Source organism: Phoca vitulina, unplaced genomic scaffold, assembly GCF_004348235.1.
Source record: "Phoca vitulina isolate PV1807 unplaced genomic scaffold, GSC_HSeal_1.0 scaffold12, whole genome shotgun sequence".
In the NCBI taxonomy this organism is placed as follows: Eukaryota; Metazoa; Chordata; class Mammalia; order Carnivora; family Phocidae; genus Phoca; species Phoca vitulina.
In genome coordinates, this window is record NW_022589715.1 from 27,614,305 (window position 1) to 27,636,534 (window position 22,230).

The 22,230-nt window shown below is 36.8% G+C and overlaps 1 protein-coding gene across 1 annotated transcript in view; it reads left to right on the forward strand.

Moving 5' to 3' along the window:
* PPP3R1 (protein phosphatase 3 regulatory subunit B, alpha) overlaps positions 1-22,230 on the forward strand; it is a 71,621-nt gene that overhangs the window by 11,398 nt on the left and 37,993 nt on the right. The window contains exon 2 of the mRNA XM_032410824.1: positions 21,911-21,950. Coding sequence (XP_032266715.1) covers positions 21,911-21,950 — 40 coding nt within the window. The remainder of the gene's footprint in view (positions 1-21,910; positions 21,951-22,230) is intronic.

The following is a 22,230-nucleotide window of genomic DNA, read 5'->3' on the forward strand; positions in this document are numbered from 1 at the left end:
TCTAGAATGATTATGTATCTGCAGTTAACTGAAAGTTATTGTGTTGGCAGTAATCTTCTAATACCAGCACGAGCTTTGGAGTTGGAAAAATTTGAATTTAGATTCTCGTTCTGCCATTCATTAGCTGTGTGACCTTGAACAAATACCATAAACTCTTGACCTTATTTAGTAGTGTAAAATGGGAATAAGAGCACCTCAGATTGTGGTGACAGTAGAGTGCCCGGAAATCCAGTTGCTACTCATTAAATGTATTCGGTTCTTCATTCTTCTTACTTGACTTCTTTGTAATGTTGGAATTTGTTGGAAACTCTTGGAGTTCTTTCCTTTTTTGGCTTCTGTGGCATTTTCTGCTGGTTGCTGTTCTGTATCTCTGACCATTTTTAATCTTTGTTGCTAGCTTCTCATCTGGGTTTGGTCCAAGGCCCTCTTAAATATTGATTGTATCACTTTCCCAATTAAAATCCTATATATTATAGGATTAACATCACCTTAACATAGTGCATGGACTCAGTAGGTTCTACTTGTTGTTTACTTCAGCTTCTTTTACCATGTTCCTCCTTTTTCTCTATACTCTAGCAACTTGGTCTTTGTGAACGTTTTATTCAGTATTGTATGCTAGATTTATTCTGCCATCTGTTTATTCTACCATCAGAGCCTTTTGCATAGGCTATGTTTGGAATGGTTCAAAAGTCCCTCAAGGAAGTAACTGAGCCTCCCACCACCGTGCCGGGTCAGACCGTGTTCCTATGTTATGCCAGCTGCCAGCATAGACCTCTCCATATTACAGGAACATTTGTTGAATAAGTGAATTGAGTGAATGCATAAATTCTTTGTTTATTCTCAAAGTTTCATCATCTCCTGTGTACTGATGATTCATACTTTCATTCTTTTCTGCTCCAGTCCATGGATCTGACTGCTTACAGGATATTTATCTAAATGAGGGTGTCTGTCAGTCACCTCAACTCATCATAACTAAAACCACATTCATTATTGTCTTCCTATTCATGCTTCCATTATTCTCTAATTTTTCTTCCTAGAAACAGTATCTATTCATTCACTCCTATCTGGAAACCTGGTATGCCTTTTTCTCTCCTTTACTACTAGTTAAGTCTTAAGCAGTCGTCAGTTGCATCCTGTACTGAAAGAGTATAATACTGAAAGAGTATAACATAGGAATACTGGCCTGACCTGGTGTGGGGGTAGGAGGCTCAATCACTTACGAGAGGGGGTTTTTGAGGAATTCCATTTTGGTTCATGTACTATTGATAAAGAGGAAAATGTATTTATAATATTCCCAGTGTATTAATGCTTCATGCTGTTAAGTAGTGGCAGCTGAATCCAAAACACACTAGCTGCTAGTGTGGTGTTTATTTATTTTTTAAGTAAGCTTTATGCCCAGCGTGGTGCTTGAACTCACGACTCCGAGATCAAGAGTTGCATGCTCAACCCACCGAGCCAGCCAGGCGCCCCAAGCCATGTTATTTTAATGTGTAGTTTTAAGAGCATGAAGTTTTTTCAGGAACATAAGTATCATATTATAGCAAACGGTCTTCCCTTTTAGATCCCCCAATGCCTCTTGAATCAGCTTCTTTATTCCTATTGCCACTGGCATTGTTAGAGTTTCATTTAGATCTCATGTGGACCATTTCCATAGCGTACTTAATGCTTTGTTCTTTTTGCCTCCAGTTTCTTCCTTCTTCATTCCTTCTTTCATATTGCCAGTTTTTCTTCTGAAAAGGAAATCCACGTCACTGCCTCATTTGAAAGTCAGTGCTACATCTTATATTAAAAATTTAAATTCCTGGGGCATCTGGGTGGTCAGTCACTTAAGCATCTGCCATCGGCTCAGGTCATGATCTCGGGGTCCTGGGATTGAGCCCCACATCAGGCTCCCTGCTCAGTGGGGAACCTGCTTCTCCCTCTCCCTGCCGCTCCCCCCACTTGTGCTCTCTGTCAAATAAATAAATAAAATCTTAAAAAAAATAAAACCTTTAAAAAATGTAAATTCCTTTGCATGACACTCATGTTCTGATCCTTATTTCTAGCTATCTTTATGCTATAACCAAGTCATACTAATGGTTCTCAAGTGCCTCATCTTTTTTTTTTTTTTTAAACTTATTGGTGCTTTTGTTTTTACTTTTTCTTCCATCTGCACTGTGCTTCTCCTTTGTCTGGCAAAGATCAAGATCCCATTCCCGTGGCATTCTGTGAAAACTTTCCCAATTCCCTCGAGCAATTAATGGCTATTTGGAAATGTGTTTAATTGCCTCCCCTAACCTGTGGGCTCCTCTGAAGCAGGGGATGCATTTTTATTCATGTTCGGAAAGCCAGTTCCCATTCCATTCTCCTGGACTGTAAAGGTAAATGATGGATAGGTATAAGTAGACACTTTTCCTGCTGGCTTGGGAAGTCAGCAAAGGTGCAGCTGGGTTAGTTATATTTTCGTCTAGGGCTATGGAGGTCTCTGAAAGTCCTATGAATAAACAATTAGAAAGTTTAAGTGCAGGGGCGCCTGGGTGGCTCAGATGGTTGGGCGTCTGCCTTCGGCTCAGGTCGTGATCCCGGGGTCCTGGGATCGAGTCCCGCATCGGGCTCCCTGCTAGGCGGGGAGCCTGCTTCTCCCTCTGCCTCTGCCTCTCTCTCTCTCTCTGAATAAATAAATAAAACATACAAAAAAAAAAAAAGTTTAAGTGCATTAGCACAATGGGAAAGCTACTGGAAAGGAAACTATTGATTCTAAAAGTTATAGGACTTCTTTTATGCTTCAAGATTTTCTTTACGTATCTGAGTAAATTGTCAGTTGCATGTGAGAATGTCATTTCATTTGTTAAGTGGTAAGTGGACTTTTTCATAAATAAAGGAAACTCAAAATTTGTAAATAACATTTTTATTTACGTAAGTTGATTTATCATAACATTTTTGTACTGGATATATTCTAGAACAGCTGATAAAGTGAGACTGTTATTCTAAATCTTTTATTTCTTAATTTAGCAAACATTTATGTTTGCCTACTACACATATTAAACTTAGTGTTAGGTACTAAGATGAAAGAAAAAAAAGACTCCCGGAGACTTCACAGCATAGACTGAGTCAGGCATGTGGAAGAAAAAATTATAGTGTATGTGTATGCGTATGTATATATATATATAAAATTAAAATACAATAAAGTATAATATATATGTATACATGTACATACATACATACACACTAATATATGTTTTAGTAGAGCTATTATAAGGTGCTGTAGATTTCTTCTGATCACTCTGCTTGAACTTGGCATGTAGCAGCTATTTGGACATTTTTATTATTCTCTTGGGTCACATTATTTATAGATAACGTCAAACAGTTAAGTGCTGAGAGAATCATCATTTTGTTGTTACGTTGCTTTCAGTGAATTTTGTTTGATGCTGTGAGATATAATACAATGTGGTGGAACATGCATGGGTTAGAGAATTGGAAGACCTATAATGGAGTTTGCTGAATTTATACACACACACATACACACACAGACACACACACAGACACACACAAATAAATATATGCTCGTAAAATGTCCACAGCCTGACTGATTCAGAGTTCTTGTGGGTATTGAGTAAGGTAATTATCTAAGATGCTTGATAAAATGCAAAACGCTGTTTAAATTTTTATTTTTATTTTATTTTATTTTTTAGACAGAGTGCAGGGGAGTGGTGGAGGGGGAGAGGGGGCAAGAGAATTGTAAGCAGGCTCCACGCCCAGTGCAGAACCCAGTGCAGGCTGGATTTCATGACCCTGAGATCATGACCTGAGCTGAAACCAAGAGTTGGATGCTTAACCGACTGAACCACCCAGGCACCCCCTGTTTAAATTTTTAAAAATCAATTACTAAAAACTAGTATGTCGTACTTTTTGGCAGATCTGGGTTTCATAATCATTTCATTCTGATTTCTGTGTGGCTCTCTGTCCAGTAATACACTCCTTAACAAAGTAGAAAGTGTATCTGAGTGTTGGGCTCTAAGTAACAGACTACCCACCCAACTAAATGTGGCCTGAATAATAAGGAATGTATTATCTCACAAAATGAGAAGCCTAGAATCAGAGAGTTACAGGGTGGTTCAGAGTTCATCCAGTTTCATCAGGGACATAGGTCCAGTTTACATTAAAGCTCCACTTATCCAAAGAGGGCCACCTCAATTTCAGACACACCTGCCTGAAGAAAAGCAGAGAGCACTTCCTCAAGTGTCTCTTTTTATTAGATTGCAAGCCTCATTACAGGTTTTTTCTTAAGGTCCATTGTCTTTTCCATGTTTCTTGCATACCAGAAAAAGACCAAACTTCTTACTCAGGCAGTTAAGTGCATCCTCCCCCCCCCCCCCCGTACAAACTCCCCTTTTTATTGAGAAATAGTTGACATACATCAGTATAAATTCAAAGCATACAGCATGATTGTTTGATTCACGTATATTGTGAAATGATAGACACGATAGGTTCATTTAACATCCCTCATCTCACATAAATACAGTAAAAAGAGGAGAAAAAAATTTTTTTTCTCCTTGTGATTAGAACTCTTAATAATTTTCCTACATATCAAATAGCTGTGCTAGCTCTAGTCATTGTGTTGTACATTACGGCCCTAATACTTATTTCTCTTATTACTGAAAGTTTGTACCTTTTGACCACCTTCCTTCAAGGCAGTTCTTATAAACTGTCCCTAGCTTACCTTCTATCACCAGAGGCTAGGCCTTACGTAGTAAAAACCACTTCAGTATTTTATTTGGTATTCTGAACAGAAGTCAGTGATTACTGGTGGGATTGTAGGCAGTGAAAATTATATCTGGTTTTTGATGTTATACTGTATTTCTTCCCTCACCAGTATGTAGCTATAGCCCTGTGTTGTCAGCCTCTTTACAAAAATAGTTTCTATACCTAGTTTACCATAACCAAAAGTCTGCTTCCTTCCAAAGCATATCATTTGCCTTGCAGTCCCTTCAGGTGAAGGAAGGAGTTGGAAAACTATTTCTGTAAAAGGCCAGACAGTAAATATTTTAGGCTTTGTGGGCCATACAGTCTTTTGCAACTACTAAAGTCTGCCATTGTAGCTTGAAGCAGCTATAGATAATACACAAATGAGCATAGCTGTGTTGCAAAAAAACTTTAGTGTACAAACGCAGGTGATGAATTTCTAAAAGCACAAACATCAAAAGAAAAAGATAAACATCATACATATTAACTTTTATGCTTCAGAGGATACCAAGAAAATGAAAAGACAAGCCACAGAATGGGATAAAAATTTTTACAAATCATAGATTAGAGACTTCTTTCTGGAGTATATAAAGAATTCTTACAATTCAGCAATAAAAAACCCAATGAAAAATGAGCAAAAGATCTGAGCAGACATTTCTCCAGAGAAGATAAACAAATATCCAATAAGCATATGAAAAGAGGCTCAATTAGGGAAATGCAAATCAAAACCACAAAGAGCTACTACATACCTACTAGCATGGCTATAACCAAAAAGACCAGATAAGTGTTGGTGAGGATATGGAGAAATCAGAATCCTTATAACATTTTTGGTGGGTTTGTAAATGTTGTAGCTGCTTTAGGAAACAGTTCTTCAGCATGTTAAACATAGAGTTACTATATAACCTAAGTTATATAATCTAACCTATATAACCATTCCTAAGTATATACCCATAAGAAATGAAATGAAAAACTTGTACATGAATGTTTATATGGCATTATTTATAATAGCCAAAAAAGGGGAAACAGCCCAAACGTGCACAGATTAAATAAAATGTGGTATATCCATACAACAAAATATCATTTGGCAATAAAAAAAGTATTGATTCTTGCTATACTACATGGATGAACCTTGAAAATATTTTAAGTAAAAGAAGCTGGTTACAGAGGAACACATACTGTATGATTGCATTTATATGTGATATCCAGAATAGACAAATAGGTAGAAACAGAAAGTAGAGTGGTGGGGTGAGTCAGGGAGATGGGGAGTGACTATGTGAGGAATTTGTGGTAATAGCTGCACAACTTTGAATGTACTAAAAACCGTCCACTTCAGATGGATGAATTACATGGGATGTGAATTATATTTCAATATAAAGCTATTATTTTAAAAAACCAAACCCTTACAAAGCTATAGTAATCAAAACAGTATGGTATTGGCATAACCGCAAACACATAGATCAGTGGAATAGAATAGAGAAACCAGAAATAAACCCACACATATATGTGGTCAATTAATTTATGACAAAGGAACAAAGAATATATAGTGGGGTGAGGATGGTCTCTTCAATAAATGATGTTTGGGAAACTGGACCACTGTCTTACACCATACACAAAATCAACTTAAAATGGATTAAAGACTTGAACATAAGACCTAAAAACATAAAACTAGCAGAAAATTTAGGCAGTAAGCTTCTTGACATCTGTCTTGGTGATGATTTTTTGGATTTAACACCAAAAGCAAAGGCAACAAAAGCAAAAATAGACAAGTAGGACTACGTCAAATTAAAAAGCGTCTGCAAAGCTAAGGAAACCATCAACAAAATGAAAAGGAAACTTAACTGAATGGGAAAAATATTTATAGATCATATATCTGATAAGGGGTTATTATCCACAATATATAAAGAGCCTGCAGCTCAATAGCAAAATGACAATCCAGTTTAAAAAAAATAGAGGATCTGTATAAACATTTTCCAAAGAAAACATACAGGTAGCCAACAGGTACATGAAAAGATCCTTAGCGTCACTAATCATCAGGGAAATGCAAATTAAAACCATAGATACCACCTCACACCTGTTAGAATGGCTGTTATCAAAAAGTCAAATAACAAGTGTTGGCAAGGATGTGGAGAAAAGGGAATCCTTGTACATTGTTGGTGGGAATATAAATTGGTGCAGCCATTGTAGAAAATAGCATGAAGGTTCTTCAAGAAATTAGAAATAGAACTATATGATCCAGCAATTTCCACTTCTGGGTATTTATCTGAAGGGAATTAAAACACTAAAAGTTGTATGCACTCTCATGTTCATTGTAGCCTTATTTACAATAGCCAAGACATGGAAACAACCTAAGTGTCCATCAATGGATGGATGAGTGAATGAATAAAGAAAGTAGGGTGTGTGTATATATACAGTGGAGTATTATTCAATCAAAAAAGAAGGAAATCTTGCCATCTGCAACAACAGGGTGAGATCTTGATAGCATTATGCTAAGTGAAATAAGAGAAAGACATACTGTATGTTCTCACTTCTGGAATCTTTTTTTTTTTTTTAAAGATTTTATTTATTTATTTGACAGAGACAGAGATAGCAAGAGCAGGAACACAAGCAGGGGGAGCGGGAGAGGGAGAAGCAGGCTTCCCGGCGAGCAGGGAGCCCGATGCGGGGCTCGATCCCAGAATCCTGGGATCATGACCTGAGCTGAAGGCAGATCCTTAACGACTGAGCCACCCAGGCGCCCCTCACTTCTGGAATCTTAAAAACAAAACCAAAAACTGAATTCATAGATAACAGAGAACAGATTGGTAGTTGCCAGAGGCAGGAGATAGTGGGTAGGTGAAATGGGTGAAGGCGGTCAAAAGGTACAAACTTCAGACATGAAGTAAGTCATGAGATAATACAGCATGGTGACTATAGTTAATACTGTATTGCATATTTGAAAGTAGTTAAGAGTAGATGTTAAAAGTTGTCATCACACACACAAAATTTTGTGATTGTTTTATGGTTACTGATGTTAACTAGACTTACTGTGGTGACCACTTCACAATATATACAAATTTGGATCTTCTTGTATACCTGAAACTAATATAGGTCAATGATGTCTCAATTAAAGATGTCACTAAAAAAACAAAACCGAACCCCAAGAGATGGTAGGCCTGATATGACCTGGGGCCATAGTTTGCTGACCTGATAGATTACCATTCTTTTTTTTTTAAAGATTTTTATTTATTTGAGAGAGAGAGAGTGACAGAGATAGCGAGAGAGAGTATGAGCAGGGAGGAGAGGGAGAAGCAGACTCCCTACTGAGCAGGGAGCCTGATGCGGGACTCATTCCCAGGACCCTGGGATCATGACCTAAGCCAAGGGCAGATGCTTAACCGACTAAGCCACCCAGGCACCCAGATTATCATTCTTAATTCTCATGCAAAGTCATTTTCCTCTATCTTCCTTTTATATCTTTGAATTGTTATCAACTAACATCTTTCTGGATACTCCAGCTTTTCATTCAAAATATAGTACCTCTGACACATTTTCCCTCTAGGATCCTCCTTCACTTCAGGTGTTTATGTACATCTTTGCTTTAGTGTTTCTTGACCTTTCATTTGACTAACCTGTACTTTATATTTCATCTATTTACTTTGGCCGTAGTCAGGGTGGTCTCTTAGCATCATCCAGAACTGTGCCACTACTAGGATTTTATTTCCTCTGTTCTGAGATTATTTTCTTAATTATAATTACTGAAAATGCTATGCTTATAGAGTTTTCTATTTTGTTTGGGGATAATAGATGTTTTTAAATTAAAATACAGTACCAAATTAATGTTGTTCCTTCCAGGTTTCTGGATAGTTTCCATGTAATAGTGTTTTATATTTTCCATCCCTTTACTCCTCTTCTCAGTTGTCCCCACCTATCTCACACCCTGTTGTTGTCATGTTTTTGTGATTGAGACTACAATGTTAGATATATGAACAACACTGTGCCAGTGTAAGTTGGAAGTGACAAGTCACTTAAACTTAAGATGAGAGGAAAATGGTTTCGGTAATTTACTGCTTCTCTTATATAATACAGAAAGGATATAGCCTTGTCATACATTGGTGAGAATATTATGGGAATTATATTAGCGTGAGTTCAAATTTGTTCTCTGCCACTACCAGCTGTGTGACCTTGTGCAAGTTGCTTAACCTTGACACCCCTATTTATTTATTTATTTATTTATTTATTTATTTTTAAGATTTTATTTATTTGACAGAGACACAGCGAGAGAGGGAACATCATAAGCAGGGGGAGTGGGAGAGGGAGAAGCAGGCCTCCCGCAGAGCAGGGAGCCCGATGCGGGGCTCGATCCCAGGACCCTGGGATCATGACCTGAGCCGAAGGCAGATGCCTAGCGACTGAGCCACCCAGGTGCCCCCTTGACACCCCTATTTAACCAGAAAATTGTTTGGAAGATAAATGAGATAATGTATGTAAAGTCTCTAAAAGAGTGCCCAGCACATAAATGTGATTTCATTTTTTTTTTTGTATTCGGTAAACTTTCCTTTTTTCCATACTTGTCTATATTTACAAAACTATTAAAGATTTCTTTCTCAGCTTTTACCTTTTTTTTTTTTTTTTTTTAAAGATTTTATTTATTTGACAGAGAGCGAGAGTAGGAACACAAGCAGGGGGAGTGGGAGAGGGAGAAGCAGGCTTCCCGGCGAGCAGGGAGCCCGACGCGGGGCTCGATCCCAGGACCCTGGGATCATGACCTGAGCCGAAGGCAGATGCTTAACGACTGAGCCACCCAGGCGCCCCTCTCAGCTTTTACCTTTAAAAAAGTCATCCATGAGAACTAGACAAAGTAACATTTATTGTATTGCATGTTTAGTTTGAACTAAGGTAGTTAATTGAAATTTAAGTTAGTGCATCTGAAGTGTCTGAAGGATATTAGGCGGTTATGTAAAGAATTGTCTTAATTTGATGAAAATGTCATTGTTAGAAGTAAAACCAGATGAAAAGAGCCAGCAGGTTTTTGTTTGTTTTTGCAAACCTAGACTTTGAGAAAGATCTCTGCTTTATTTTTTTTTAATTTTAAAAATTTTTTAAAGATTTTATTTATTTGACAGAGAGAGACATAGCGAGAGAGGGAACACAAGCAGGGGGACTGGTAGAGGGAGAAACAGGCTTCCAGCGGAGCAGGGAGCCCGATGTGGGGCTCGATCCCAGGACCCTGGGATCATGACTTGAGGCAAAGGCAGATGCTTAATGACTGAGCCACCCAGGCACTCCAAGATCTCTGCTTTAGTAAAGCTTTTGTCACGTGTCTGTTGCTACTTGAGAGGTGTTTTACACCTTTGGGAATGAAATCTTATTCTTAAATCCTTTTCATTAATTGCTTACAGTGTATCAAACACTTAAGATACCATTCTTAACTTTTTGGACATATACTCAGTTTCAGTCCTGGAAAAACTTTGGGTTGGCATAAAGAGGAAGATTAATTGGCAAATGGACTGTGTTTAAAGTTCATATAACAGTTGTTTGGAACTTTATACATTTTTGCAAAGAAATTACAAAAGGATTTACTTTATAAATTATAAAAGCATATTTCAGTGATAATTCAAAAATATATATTAATAAGTATTTCCTGTGTTTCCATGCACTGGAGAATAACTGTAGTGAAAAAAAAGCCATAAGAATACAACCCATTGAGGGCGCCTGGGTGGCTCAGTCGGTTAAGCATGTGCCTTCAGCTCAGGTCACGATCCTGGGGTCTTGGGATTGAGTCCCACATCAGGCTCCTTGCTCAGCGGGGAGCCTGCTTCTCCCTCTGCCTCTGCCCCTGCTTGTGCTCTCTTTCTCTCTCTCTCTCTCTTAAATAAATAAATCTTTAAAAAAAAATACAACCCATTGAAATTTGTGGGATGTAGGTAAAGCAGTGCTGAGAAGGAAACTTACAGCACTAAATGCACATTTTAGAAAAGAAAAAAAGTGTCAATAATCTTGAGCTCCCAAGAACCTGAAGAAGAAAAAAAAAGAAGCAAAATCAAGCAGCGCCTGGGTGGCTCAGTTGGTTAAGCTTCTGTTTTTGGCTCAGGTCATGATCCTAGGTTCCTGGGATCAGGCCCCACATCGGGCTCCCGGCTCAGCGGGGAGTCTGCTTCTCCCTCTGTCTCTGCCTTTCCTCACTGGCTTGTGCTCTCAATTTCTCTCACTCACTCTCTCTCTCCCAAGTAAATAAATCTTAAAAAAAAAAAAAAAAAAAAAATCTACCTAAAGCAAAAAACAAGGGAATAAAGATAAAAACAGAAATCAGTGGAATTGAAGACAAAAACCAGAAAAATCAATGAAATAAAGAGCTGGTTCTTCAGAAAGATCAATAAATTGACAAACCTCTAGCAAGACTGGGAGGATTAGAAGAAGAAACAAATTATCAGTATCAGGAATGATGTGTAGGGTATCACCATAGACCCTTCAGACATGGAAAAGATAATATGGAGATAAGATGAACAGCTCATACATAATTTTGACAACTTTGATGTAATGGACCAGTTCCTTGAAAAGTACATACTACCACCCTTCACCGAATATGAAATAGATAATTTGAATAGTCCGCATTACCTTGATACCCCCCCAAAGGAAACATTTCAAAAACTATCAATTTTCCCATATCAGTGTAATGCAAAAATTTTAAGAGAATGGTAAAGAAATAAAACTAAGCAGTATGGGAAAAAAATTGAATGCCATTACCAAGTCTGTCTCACTGCAGGGATGCACAGCTAAGGTTCACTGTTTGAAACTCAATATAAATAATCCACTGTATTAACAGCTAAAGAACAATCACATGATCACATAGTTTGATGGAAAAACGCATTTAATAAAATTCAGGACCCGTTCATAGTTTCTTTAAAAAAATAAAAATAGATATAGAGGGGGGAACTACCTCAGTTGGATAAGGAATAGCTATACAAACATATAGGTAACATTATACTTAATGGCAAAGACTGAATGCTTTTCCTGTAAGATCATTAACAAGGTAAATACCTGCTCTCACCACTCTTTCAACATAGTAATGAAAGTTCTACCCACTGGAATAGGCAAGAAAAAAAATAAAGGCATACAGATTGGAAAGAAAAAAAACCTCCCTATTTGCAGATGACATGATTGTCTACATAGAAAATTCTGGGAAATCTACAACGAAAAACTAGAACTAATAAATGAGTTCAACAAGATTGTAGGATACAAGATAAACATACAAAAATCATGGTTAATTTTGGGTAGAAAAGAAAAATAGGATTGGTAAGGTTAGATATTATTTAATGGATAAATTTTAAACTGTGAGATTGAATAACAGGTATCACTATTTCAGGCCCCATCATGTGGTAGGATCTTTATATTTTTATGCAGTAGGATCTTTAAAATAGTTAACATTATGTACCCTCAAACATTTGCTAGGTGTAGTTACAGAGTATAATTTTGGCAGCATTTATCAGACTAGGAAATTATAGGGTTTTGTTTTCCTCCTAAAATAATTTGACAAGTATAGATGTTCTTGACTTCTGTTGGAAAACTAGTCACTGTTTAACAATGGTATACCACGTTAGCGAACATTTCTGCCATATGATAGCATCATAACTAATTTTTATAGAGTATACACAAGATCGCTGGTGCCAGATTTGTTGCCATAACCAAGGTCATGTTTGATTTGTATTGCTAAGAACTTCTGTTTCTGAGATTTATTGCCTTTTTTTTTTTTTAAGGTTTTGTTTATTTGAGAGAGTGTGCGCACACGTGACGCGAGAGAAGAGCATGGGGGGGTTTGGGGGAGGTGGTGCAGAGGGAGAGGGAGAAGCAGACTCCCCTCTGAGCAGGGAGCCCAGTGTGGGGTTTGATCCCAGAACCCTGGGATCATGACCTGAGCCCGAAGCAGATGCTTAACCAACTGAGCCACCCAGGTGCCCCTGCCTCTTCTTTTCTTATGCTGATTGTTGTACTGGCCTACAAAAGAGCATAATACAAAGTTAAGCATACCCTGTTTGGGAAACCCTTGTCTCCTGGACCACCAGGATGCTTTAAGAAGTTTCTTGACGTTCCATGTCTGTGTTCTCTCTCCCTTTCTCCCTCTCTCCCCTTCTCCTATATTTAAATATGTCTAGCATCTTCATTAGTAGTAAAAAAAAAAAACAAAAAACGATACAGCTGGAAGGACCCCTTGAAATCATCTAGTCAAACTTTCTTATTTCCTGTATGGAGAAGTCAGTGTCTAGAGGGAGGGGTACTTGTGAACTCAGCTTGATACAGAGACTTGTCCTTGGAAGTCTACTGATACTAGATTTTTGTTTCTTGGTTCTGTCCTTTGATCTTTTTACTTCCTTTCACCCAAATTTACCCATCCACAGTTCACACCTTGTTTTATACTTCTGATAAGGAATATCTGTCCTGGAATAGGCATTAAGATGGTCAGTGATTTTACCCTAGAAATTGATTTCCTTATAAAAATTACATTAACTGTGGGAAGTTGGCAAACTTTTGTCTTTCAGCAGATGAAGACATTTGGATTCTAACTTTTTCTTCAAGTCCATATTATTTAGTATTTTTAGAATTTACCATCTTATGATTATCAATTTTAATGCACATTAAATCAGGAGGAATAGGAATTTAATTTCTAAAGAAATTTTCTGGCAAAGAAATGAAGAAAGTATTTTTGGATCTCTTATCTCATTTTGTTTAGAGTTACTTTGATCTTGAAATGTCTAGATGTGAGAGAATAAAAATAAATTTTATAGATGCATACTGTAAAGTTTAGACTATTTTCAAAGGGCCTGCTGTCAGAATATGTAGACATTTATCTTTAGGAGACTTTAAGAGGTGACAGCATTGTCTTATTTGGTTATAGGCTCTTCTTGGGAACTATATAAATATTACTTACGTATTACAGTACTGCTTGCTTATTTAAAGTGTATGGAGATCCAGATCTTAATAGATACTCATTATGAAAAGTGAGCATTAAGGAAAGCAGAAATCTAAAGTTCTTTAATAACTGAACTTTTAAAAATTTATTGAATCTCTTAGTATGTCCTTAATCTAACCATGTTATGTAATACATTGATGCTTAACATGCCACTTAAACCAAGTTCCTTAAGGCTATCTGGATTTTTACATGCACCTATAAAATACTTCCTTGCATAAATTTAGGACAGTTTTAAATCTGGCAAGGGATATCGAAAGATAATAAAACAACTGCCTTCATGGAATTTAAGCTCTGAGAGGGGGACTAAGTAAAGGATGAAAGAATTATAAGAATCAAGATTACTGTAAGTTTCTGGTTTCTCATGATACTGTAAAATTAATCTAAAAAATACATAATTTGCTACCTTGAAATGAGTATGTAGGTTATAAAAACAAAATTCGATATACTTTAATTGTGAATAATAGTTGATAGAAAACTTACTATTTTAAAGAAAGTGATGAGAAATTTTTAAAAAGTAGGGATTTAAATCTGTGAGTTACGAAGCAATTCCATTATACTTGAGACTCCTACTGAGTTTTAAAAAATAAGCTTTAGGGGCACCTGGGTGGCTCAGTTGAGTGTCCAACTCTTGCTTTCGGCTCAGGTTGTGATCTCATGGGCCGTGAGATCAAGCCCTGCGTGGGGCTGCACACTCAGCGGGGTATTTGCTTGAGATTCTCTCTCTCTCTCTCCCCCCCCTCCACCTGATTGTGCACACACATATGCATGCCCTCTCTCAAATAAATAAATAACCCCCCCAGTTTTATTGAGGTATAACTTACATATAATAAAATTAACCAATTTTAAGTGTATATTTAATGTGTCTTTTTTTTTTTTTTAAGATATTATTTATTTATTTGACGAGAGAGACAGTGAGAGAGGGAACACAAGCAGGGGGGAGCGGGAGAGGGAGAAGCAGGCTTCCCACTGAGCAGGGAGCCCGATGCGGGGCTCGATCCTAGGACCCTGGGATCATGACCTGAGCCGAAGGCAGACCTTTAACGACTGAGCCACCCAGGCGCCCCTATTTAATGTGTCTTGACAAATGTATAGTTTTGTAAGCACCACCACAATCAAGATGTGTAGAACATTTCTGTCACCCTAAAATGTTACCTGGTACCCTTTTTCACTGACCCTCTTAACCCCTGATCTTTTGGTAACTATAGTTTGCCTTTTCTAGTACTTATAAATGGAATCATGCAGCATGTAACCTTTTGTACCTGGCTTCTTTCACTTACTGCTTTTGAGATTCATTTATGTTGTTGTGTTTATGAGTTGTCTGTTCCTTTTCCTGAGTAGTACTCCATTGTCTGGATATACCACAGTTTATCCATTTGACAGCTGATGCACATTTAGATTGTTTCTTATTTGGGCTGTTAACAAAGCTTCTGTGGCCATATGTGTACAAATCTTTGCATGGACATGTTTTCATTTCTGAATGTTACATTAAACTTAATATTAAGAATCCATCAAACTCTCCCAAAATGGCTGTGTCATTTGGGGTTCCCACCAGCAATGTATAAAAATTTCATTTGTTCCATATCTTCAACATATGTCAACATTTTTACTTTTACCCACATATACTATATGTCTGGGTGTTAATTGCTGTTGCTGTGTTACACATTACCATTAACTTAGTGGCTTAAAACAGCACCTAGTTATTATTTCATAGTTCTGTAAGTCAAAGTTCAAATGGGGTGTCTCTTCAGGGACTCAAAAGGCTGAAATCCAGGTGTTGGCCAGAGTGAGCTCTCTTGTCTGGAGGTTTTGGGGAAGAATGTTTCCGGGCTCGTTTAGGTTGTTGGCAGGATTCAGTTTCTTGCTGTTGTAGGATTGAGATCTCTGTTTCCTTGTTCACTGTCAGCTGGAGGCTACACTCAGCCCTTAGAAGCTGCCTGCCCTCAGTGACATGTGGTGCACTCCCTAGTCTTGAATTCTCCTCATGGTTTGAATCTCTGACTTCCCCTCTTTGCTCCTAAAAGACTCTTATGATTAGAACAGACCCACCCTAATAATGTTATCTTAAGGTCAACTGATGTGGAAACTTAATTACATGTACAAAATCCCTTTGAGCCAGTAACTAGATTAGTATTTGAATAACTGGGAAAAGATGTTTGTGTACCTAGGGCTGGGAATTTCAGAGAGGGCCATCTTAGAATTCTGCCTTGCACATAACCATTTGTTCTACATTTTCAGCAACACTTGGTATGTTAGTTTTTAAATTCTAGGCATATATATACTAGTTGCAAGTATTGTGGTATCTAATTGTAGTTTTAATTTGCATTTGGCTGATGTCTTACGATGTGAAACATCTTTTCATCTTGCTTATTTGCTGTGTCTGTATCTTTTGTTATACAATATCTACTCAAGTGTTTTGTCTTTTCCTTTTTTTTAATATTGATATTCATTTGTTTTAGCATCATTTGTTGCAAAGGTTTTTTTTTTCCCCATTGAATTACCTGGACACCTTTGTCAAAAACACATAACTTTGTGTATGTGTATTTTACATTTTATTCTTTTGCATTGATCTTTATGTCTAGTCTTACACCAATATCACTCTATTAACAACTCTAGCTTTATAATAATTCTTTAAGTCAGATAGTGTAACTCCTTCAACATTGTTCCTATGTTTGGCTACTTAGGTCTATATGGAAATGCATTTGATTTTTGTATACACCTTGTATTGGGTGACTTTGCTTCATTTATTAGTTCTGATAGTCTTTTGCAGTTTGTTTAGTATTTATGTACATACATTAATGTTAATCATGTTATCTGCAAGTAAAGGCAGTTTAACTTCCTATTTTCAATCTGTGTGCCTTTTATTTCTTCTCTCTCACCTGATTGCACTGGTGCAGGTGTCTTACCTTGTTCCTGATCTGAGGGAGAAAGCATTTAGTCTTCCCCATATTAAGTATGATGTTAATTGTAGGCTTTTTGTAGATAGCCTTTATAGATTGAGGAAGATCCTTTGCTTGCTGGATTGTGGTTCTTATTTTTTCATGAATAGGTGTTGAAATTTGTCTTATTTGTTGAGATGATCATACGGTGTTTTTTCTTTTTTAGTCAGTGTAGTGAATCACATTGATTTGGAATATTAAACCAACCTTACATTGCTGGGATATTCCTCAGTTGGTCATGGAATTTTACTTTTAAAATTTTTTTCTGGATTTGCTCAAATATTGTTAAGGATTTTTGCATCTGTTGTCATGAAGAAGTATGGGAGTATAGTTTTCTTTTTTTGTAATGTTACTGTCTGATTTTAGTATGAGGGTAATATTGGCCTCATTAAATGAGTTAAAAAATATTCCTTTCCCCTTCTGCTTTCTGAAAGAATTTGTGTAGGGTTGGCATGTTTTTTCTTCGAGTATACGGTCAAATTGACCAGTGAAGCCATCCAGGTCTGTAGTTTTCTTTCTAGGGAAGTTTTTAACTCAAATTCAGTGTATTTTAATAGTTGTAGAGCTGTTCAGCTTTTCTCTTTTATCTTGAGTCAGTTTTGTCATATACTGTCTTTCAAGAAACTTGTCCGTTCATCTGAATTATAAAATTTGTTTTCATAATGTTGTTTAGAAAATTCCTTTATTTTTCTTGTAATGTCTACAGGATTTGTGTTGATTTGTCTTGGGGGTTTACTTATTGATCTTTTCCAAAAAATGGATTTTTGTCTTTATTGATTTTTCTTCTGTTTGTCTACTTCTATTTTATTAATTTCTCATTTTTTTCTTTCTAGTTTTCTCTTGGTTTAGGTTAACTTATTCTTTTTGTAGCTTTTTACTTTGGAACAGGTCATTGTGTTTTGGACCTTCTCTTGTAACAGCATTTTCCTCAAAACATTGCTTAACCTGTATCCCATAAATTCTGATAGGTTCTGTTTTCATTCTATTCAAAATATTTTCTGATTTCTCTTGTCATTTTCTCTGTGACTCATGGGTTATTATTAGAATTGTGTTTTGTTTCCAAATTTGAATATTCCCAAATACCTTTCTAGTTTAATTACATCCTAATGGGAGAATATATTCTGCATGATTTTAGACCTTTCAAGTTTATTGAGACTTTTTTAGGCTCAGAATAATGTCTTTGTGATTGTTCCATGTGCATTGGAAAAGAATATTCTGCTGGTTTAGGACATGTTGGTTGATAGTGTGTTGTTGATTTTTTGTTGTTGTTCTACTGGTTTTCTGTCAGTTACTGTGAGAGAAATATTAAAATCCCCAAAATGATTGACTGTTTGCCCTTATGTTCTTTTAGTGTTTAATTTCATTTATGTGGAAACTCTGTTCCTGTGTGTGTTTTTTGTAGACCTAATTATAGTGTGGTGGTGGGAGTTCCTCACATATGCACACAATTTCTGGACATCAGCTGGATATCCTATAATTCAACTCAATTCTGACATCATCTACCTAGAGATAGCATCAGATTCCACAGGTGAAGGGCTCACCTAGCTCTGACCTGTTTTTAAAGTAGGCTTCTTGTAGAAAGCATACAGTTGCATCTTTTTTTTTTTTTTTAAGATTTATTTTAGAGAGGGAGAGACCTCCTGTGTGTGTGTGTGAGCAGGGGACAGAGGGAGAGAGGGAGTAAGAGAGAGGCAGACTTCCCGCTGAGCAGGGATCTGTGGAGCTCAATCCCAGGACCCTGGGTCAAAAATCAAGAGTTAGATGTTTAACCAGCTGAGCCACCCAGGCGCCCTACAGTTGCATCTTCTTTAATTGTAGTTTTTTTTTTTTTTTTAAGATTTTATTTATTTATTTGCTAGAGAGAGAGTGAGCAAAAGTACAAGCAGGGGGAGCTGCAGGCAGAGGGAGAAGCAGGCTCCCTGCTGAGCAAGGAGCCTGATGTGGAACTCGATCCCAGGACCCTGATGCATGACTCGATCCCAGGACCCTGGCTGGGCTCATGACCTGAGCTGAAGGCAGCCGCTTAACCGACTGAGCCACCCAGGCTTCCCTTAATTGTAGTTGTTAAGGGTGATACACTTAACATCATATCATTCTCAAAATGTTTGGATTTAAATCTGCCATCCTGCTATTTTACTTTCTGTTTTTTCCACATTTGATTTTTGTTTCTTTTTTCCTATTTATCTGCCTCCCTTTGGATTGAGTATTCTTTATGATACCATTTTATTTATCTTTTTATTAGAAAGTGGTTGCTCTAGGGTTTATAATATCCATCTTTAACATTATGCTCTACTTTCAAATAACATTGTAGTGTTTCCCTCATAGTGTATGATCTTGACAACATACATCATTCTTGTGTCTCACATTTGAGCTGCTCTTATAATACAGTTTACTTCTACAGTATACATTTTACGCCCCAGAATATATTTTTATTATGTTTGTGTTAAACAGTCAGTTATATTTTAAAGACACTTAAAAATGAGAAAAAAGTCTTTTATATTTACGTAACATGTTTACCATTTCTGGTGATCTTCATTTCTTGGTCTAGATCCAAATTTCCATTTAGTATAATTTTTCTTCTGCCTGAAGAATTTTCTTACGACTTTTTTTGTAGTGCATGTGTATTGGAGCTTAATTCTTTTAGTTTTTGGTTATCTGGGGAAAGTATTTGCCTTACTATTTGAAAGATATTTTTGCTGGGCACAGATTAGACAGGTTGAGGTTGAAGTAATCTTTTGGATATATGGGTTCTAAGTTTGGGAGACAGATGAGGCATTCAGTGTTAGTGGATAAGCACTGAAGGGCTCCAGCTGGGCTGGTCCTTGGGTTTTGTGGATGCTGGCTAGCTGGGAATGATAAAGAGGATGGATGGTATCATTTATAAAGAATCGATAACATTATAAAGGTCAGTGGGTTGAAGAAACAAGGACCTGGTTTCAGAGTTCTCCATGAAGCTACTATATAATCTTTTTGCCCTCACTTTTTTTTTTTTTAAGTTTTATTTATTTATTTAAGTAATCTCTACACCCAGTATGGGGCTTGACCTCATGAGCCTGAGATCAAAAGTCTCATGTTCTACTGACTGAGCCAGCCAGGCGCCCCATGCCCTCACTTTTAAGACAATTAAAATATTAATCATTATCGTCAAAGAAACCCAAATCAAAACCAACCAAACAAAAAAAAAAACAACAACCCAATTCAGAATGACAATCCAAAGTATTAATTGTATTGTTTTTTTGAGAGCCTCTCAAGAAACATACTTACTCTTAAGGTAGAGTAGAATGAGATTTTTTTTTTTAAGTGTATTTTAAGGGGCTCCTGGGTGGCTTAGTTGGTTAAGCGTCTACCTTCCGCTCAGGTCATGATCCTGGGGTCCTGGGATCAGCCCCGCATTGGTGTCTCTGCTTGGCAGGGAGCCTGCTTCTCCTCCTCCCTCTACCTGCCACTCGCCCTGCTTGTGCTTGCTCTCTCTGTCAAATAAATAGACAAAATACATATATTTTTTTATTTGTCAGAGAGAGAGAGAGCACAAGCAGGGGGAGCAGCAGCGGGAGAGGGAGAAGGAGGCTCCTCACTGAGCAAGGAGCCCGATGTGGGACTTGATCCCAGGACCCTGGGATCATGACCTGAGCCGAAGGCAGACGCTCAACGACTGAGTGACCCAGGCGTCCCTAAATAGACAAAATTTTAAAAAATAAATAATAAATACATAAATAATAAATTTTAAAAAGTGTATTTTAAAAATTTAGGCATGAAATATGTGAGGCAGTAAAAGATAGGAAATATGGTAAGAATCTTAAATCCAGTAAGAGGTGGAATAAGCAAGAACTCTGTCTCTGCTCATTACTATCACGTTTTATTAATTTTTGCTATTTCTTCTATTTTTAATTGATAAAGTAACCTAAAATTAACCAGTTCTGGAAAATTGCCATTATCTGCTATAATTTTCAAGGGAAAGACTGGTTATTGGTGACATAAGAATTGAGGATGCTAATTTACTGGTAACCTTTCTTAGACCTCAAATTTACATAGTATAAGATACTTTTAGGAGTTTAAAAGCGAATGAGCCAAACTAAAATGTTTTTTTCAGGCTGTATTCAATAATTTCTTAAACTCTATATTCGTATGTTAATCCTATTATACACATTGCTAGACAAGGTCAAGATTAGGTAAATGGAATGAATATAGGATGCATGCTACTCTGATTTTATCACTGAACTTTAAAAGCTCAATTTATGTTATTTTATATTCTGTAGGCTTTTTTTAAAGACTTTATTTTAGAGATGGGGGCGGGAAGAAGCAGAGGGAGGGGGAGAAGCAGAGGGAGAGGGACAAGCAGACTCTATGCTGAGCCCAGAGCTGGATGGGGCTTGATCCCCTGACCCTGAGATCATGACCTGAGCCAAAATCCAGAGTAGGATGCTTAACCGATTGAACCATCCATGTGCCCCTAAATTCTGTAGACTTTTTAAAAGATCTTCATGATTTTTACCTCATGTGAGTCTGTTGTATTTGGAGTTTTTACTGTTTTAGATTTAGAACTACTCCTGGTTTTATAACTAATCAAAATGGTGTGATTATCCACCAGGTACTTGACCTCCCTGGGCTCAGTTCATTAAGAATTATTAAATGTAAGCTTTGGGCGAGGTCTGTAGTTTTTCTCAAGCTCTTTTTTTCCTTAAATAGATTCAAATGGAATCCTGTACAGAAAACAGATGGTTGGTTTTATATATTTTATAAATATAGGAATTCAGATAAATTATATCAACGTGGAGTTTATCCATGAAATAAGACTTAAGAAAAAAATTTGAATTGGCTATCTTACGTTAGACCCACCTTCCAATGAATATTTGTCTTATTTTAGTTGCACAGCATATAGAAAATTGTTTTAGTGCAGTTATAAATGTTTTTGGTTTTTTCTTTTTAAGAGCTTTACAGTCTCAGGAAACTTCATTTAAATAGAGGTGGCAGGAGAAGCTTTTTTTCTGAGCTCTGTCCCAAATTGAATTCCGTTAGAGCCTTGATAGTCTCCAGTGTGTGGTAGTTTGGTAGACAACATATTTAGGGCATTAAAAATATTTAAAATAAATTTTAACTCAAATGTTGTGTAAGTCACACAGCTCAGGCCTGTCTGATTCAAGAGCACTGTCATGTTGTGTAATATTTTTCATATCAAAAAACTAATTTATAGATCTAGCTACTTTGGTTTTTGGCTTATTTCCCTATGTTTTGTGACTCAAAATATTTAACCTTTTAAAGAAATTTGTGTCAATTTTGTGACTAATTATTATTTATTTCTTTTCTCCAGGGAAATGAGGCAAGTTATCCTTTGGAAATGTGCTCACACTGTAAGTCAGATATTCTTGTTATCAAGAATTTCTTTTATTTACACATCCCTATGTATGTATATATATATCATACCCCTCTATATATCTTTATAGCAAAGTTAGCCCTTAACTATTTAAAGTGGGTAATGAATTTGACTTATAGTCTTTTTAAGTTATCAGAGTAGGGAAATTTTTTTAAATAGAACTGTTCTTTATTATCTACACTATGCTGTAGTTACAAATCAACCCTCAAATCTCAGTGGAGCAACCCAACAGAAGCTTTTCAGATTAATAAAGTTTC